The sequence below is a fragment of the Oryza glaberrima genome, chromosome 10, assembly GCF_000147395.1.
Source record: "Oryza glaberrima chromosome 10, OglaRS2, whole genome shotgun sequence".
Taxonomy (NCBI): domain Eukaryota; kingdom Viridiplantae; phylum Streptophyta; class Magnoliopsida; order Poales; family Poaceae; genus Oryza; species Oryza glaberrima.
Window position 1 is genome coordinate 8104400 of NC_068335.1, and position 2444 is coordinate 8106843.

General features: G+C 45.7%; 1 protein-coding gene across 1 annotated transcript; it reads right to left on the bottom strand.

Annotated features, from left to right (window-relative positions):
• Window positions 1–1360: 1360 nt before the first annotated feature.
• On the bottom strand, window positions 1361–2122 carry LOC127752874 (uncharacterized). The gene has a single exon (XM_052278313.1). The coding sequence runs from the start codon at window positions 2029–2031 to the stop codon at window positions 1540–1542; it is 492 nt and encodes a 163-aa protein (XP_052134273.1). The 5' UTR covers window positions 2032–2122; the 3' UTR covers window positions 1361–1539.
• Between the last annotated feature and the right edge of the window lie 322 nt (window positions 2123–2444).

Here is a 2444-nt window from a genome sequence, read left to right on the forward strand (position 1 = left end):
CTTTTCATCCTAGGTTAGTTTGCTACCTTCCTCCATTTGGCCTGCTTCCCTTCCTTCCTTTTCAGCCCTAGGCTAGCCCGCTACCTTCCTCCATTTAGTCTGCTTCCCTTCGACCCAACCACAAGTGGAGCCGTAAGCCCAACTCGCACAGTCGACTACCATCTTCAACCTCCTGAAGATGACTACCATCTTCAACCTCTCGAAGATAGTCCCGTGCCTAGGAGGTTGACTATCATCTTCAACCTCCCGAAGATAGTCCCAGGCCTGTACGCTTGTTGGAGCAAATATCCCATCAAATCTGGCCGAATCTTTCTCGATCAGCTAGAATTGGTTGAGGGTTTTTGATCCACTCGATCTACTCTTTCCGTTTTCCCCAAAATCAGAGCGTAAAACTTGGGATAAAAACGACTAGAGAAGATCGTTGTCATCATCGGCAAGTGTTAAACGGAGATTAAATCTGGTGAATTAAAGCCGAATCGAAAGGAAAATCATGGAGAAAATGATGAGAGAGGAACGGGAAATCGATTTTTCAATCAAATTGGAGGAGAAAAAGCATGATCAATATGGCGGCGACGCGGTGCTAGGTTAAGGCGTGCGGCGAACAGATCGGATTAAAAAATCGGATGAGAAAAACAAAAAGCGCATGGGAGAAAAAACCAGCGAAAAAAATTGACAAACAAAAACCAAAGGCGCCCGGGAGGCGCGCGGTGAACAGATCGGATTAAAAAGGCCGGAAAACAAAACCAAAAGCCTTAGCGTGTGCATAAAAAAACTCTTCCGAGTGCAACAAAAATCAGAAAAAAAAACCCGGTGCCAAATAAAAACAAGCAGACTTTTTTTTAATGGGAGACTTCTTTTTCGTTTTTCTACGGGAGTCAGACAATTGTGTTTTACGATGAGATGGTTTTTTTCTTTTTTTTACGGGTAATTTGGAACCATACCATTATAATTTTGTAAAGTTTGAGATATGTCATCGGTATCTCAATGACATGTAGGACCCACATGAGTCAATGACATGTGGGTCAAGATGATTTAAATTTTGCAAAATTATAATGGCATGGTTACAATTTTCCCTTTTTTTACTTACAACAGAAGCTTTTTTTTATCGCTTGCTGAGTCGGACTTTTTATTTCTTTTTTAACTTTTTAGTTGGACTTTTTTTCTTTCTTTTCTACAGACAACAGAAATTTATTTTTTTATAGAGATATAAATTAAAATAGAAACATAAAATTAAAACCGATTCAAACACGGATGATGTACCAAAATACCGGTAAAAACATATTTTTAATTTTTATAACAGTAGTGAAGTAGAGATAGAGATTGAGATAGAGATATGATTTTGATTTGCAATCTTCCAGCAGAAGGCAACATAGGCTCATGAAATTTATTATGATATATGATTTTGATTTGGAATCTTCCAGCAGAAAAGCATCGGAATTGAGCACGATAATTGCACAAAACTAAGATTAACAGGGTAGTATGTTCAGTTACTAATAACATATTCAACTCACCAAAACATGTGAGTTCCCAAAATCCCACCTAGCCAAAACACTGGTCCGATGGCAATGGACCCGGGAGCGACCCAACCTCGAAGAACTGGAACCCGAAGACGACAGCAATGGCAGCGGCAGCTAGATACGACACGCCCTCTGCGGCGCCGAGGAGTCCGAACGGCCCGGCCGGGAGGCCCGATCCTGTGCGCACCTTCGTCGTCAGCGACCACCCAATCAGCGCCGCCACCACAAGGTAGCTAACACCCTCCGCTGCGCCGAGAGCGCCACCGGGGCCCGGTGGGAGGCCGCAGCCCGTTGTCTTGAGCGTGTAGAGGGACCAGGCAACGACCGAGCTAGACGCCAGCCCGGCCGCACCGGCGGCGAGCTCGAGGGTGCTGTTGCCACCGCTAGGCTCGGCCTTGCACGTGGTCGTGAGCCGTCTGGTGCCGCGTCGGAGAATATCGCGGCTAGGAGTTGATGTCGTGGAGACGCCTGGTGCAGTTGCTGGGAAGAGGGGGTGGAGGGTTAAGGATGCCATGTCGTTGCAATGGTTACGAGTAGATTGGGTTGATCGAGTTATCCTTTCTTTGGTCCTGGACTGGACTAGTGGACAGGGAGATTGGAGGTGCTCGTGGAGAAACTGCCAAATAGCCAAAAGATGGATGAAGGGTATTGCTCGTTGATACGTGGGCGCAAGGGTTGTTTGCTTGACCATGAAAGAGAAAAGGGAATTGTTTATACCTAAATTTGACGCCTATAATCGAAATAGAAGAGTATTATCAAAATTTGTAACGTGCCGGATTTCCTTTACGAGGCCAGTCTGACCGCCGCTTATGGGCCAGTCTGACCGACGGGTGGGGTTGGTTTGACCGGTGGTGTATAACCGGTCAGACCAGCAGAGTTCGAGTCTGTGACGAATTTCATCGGGTCTTGGGTTTCCTAGCATGGGAA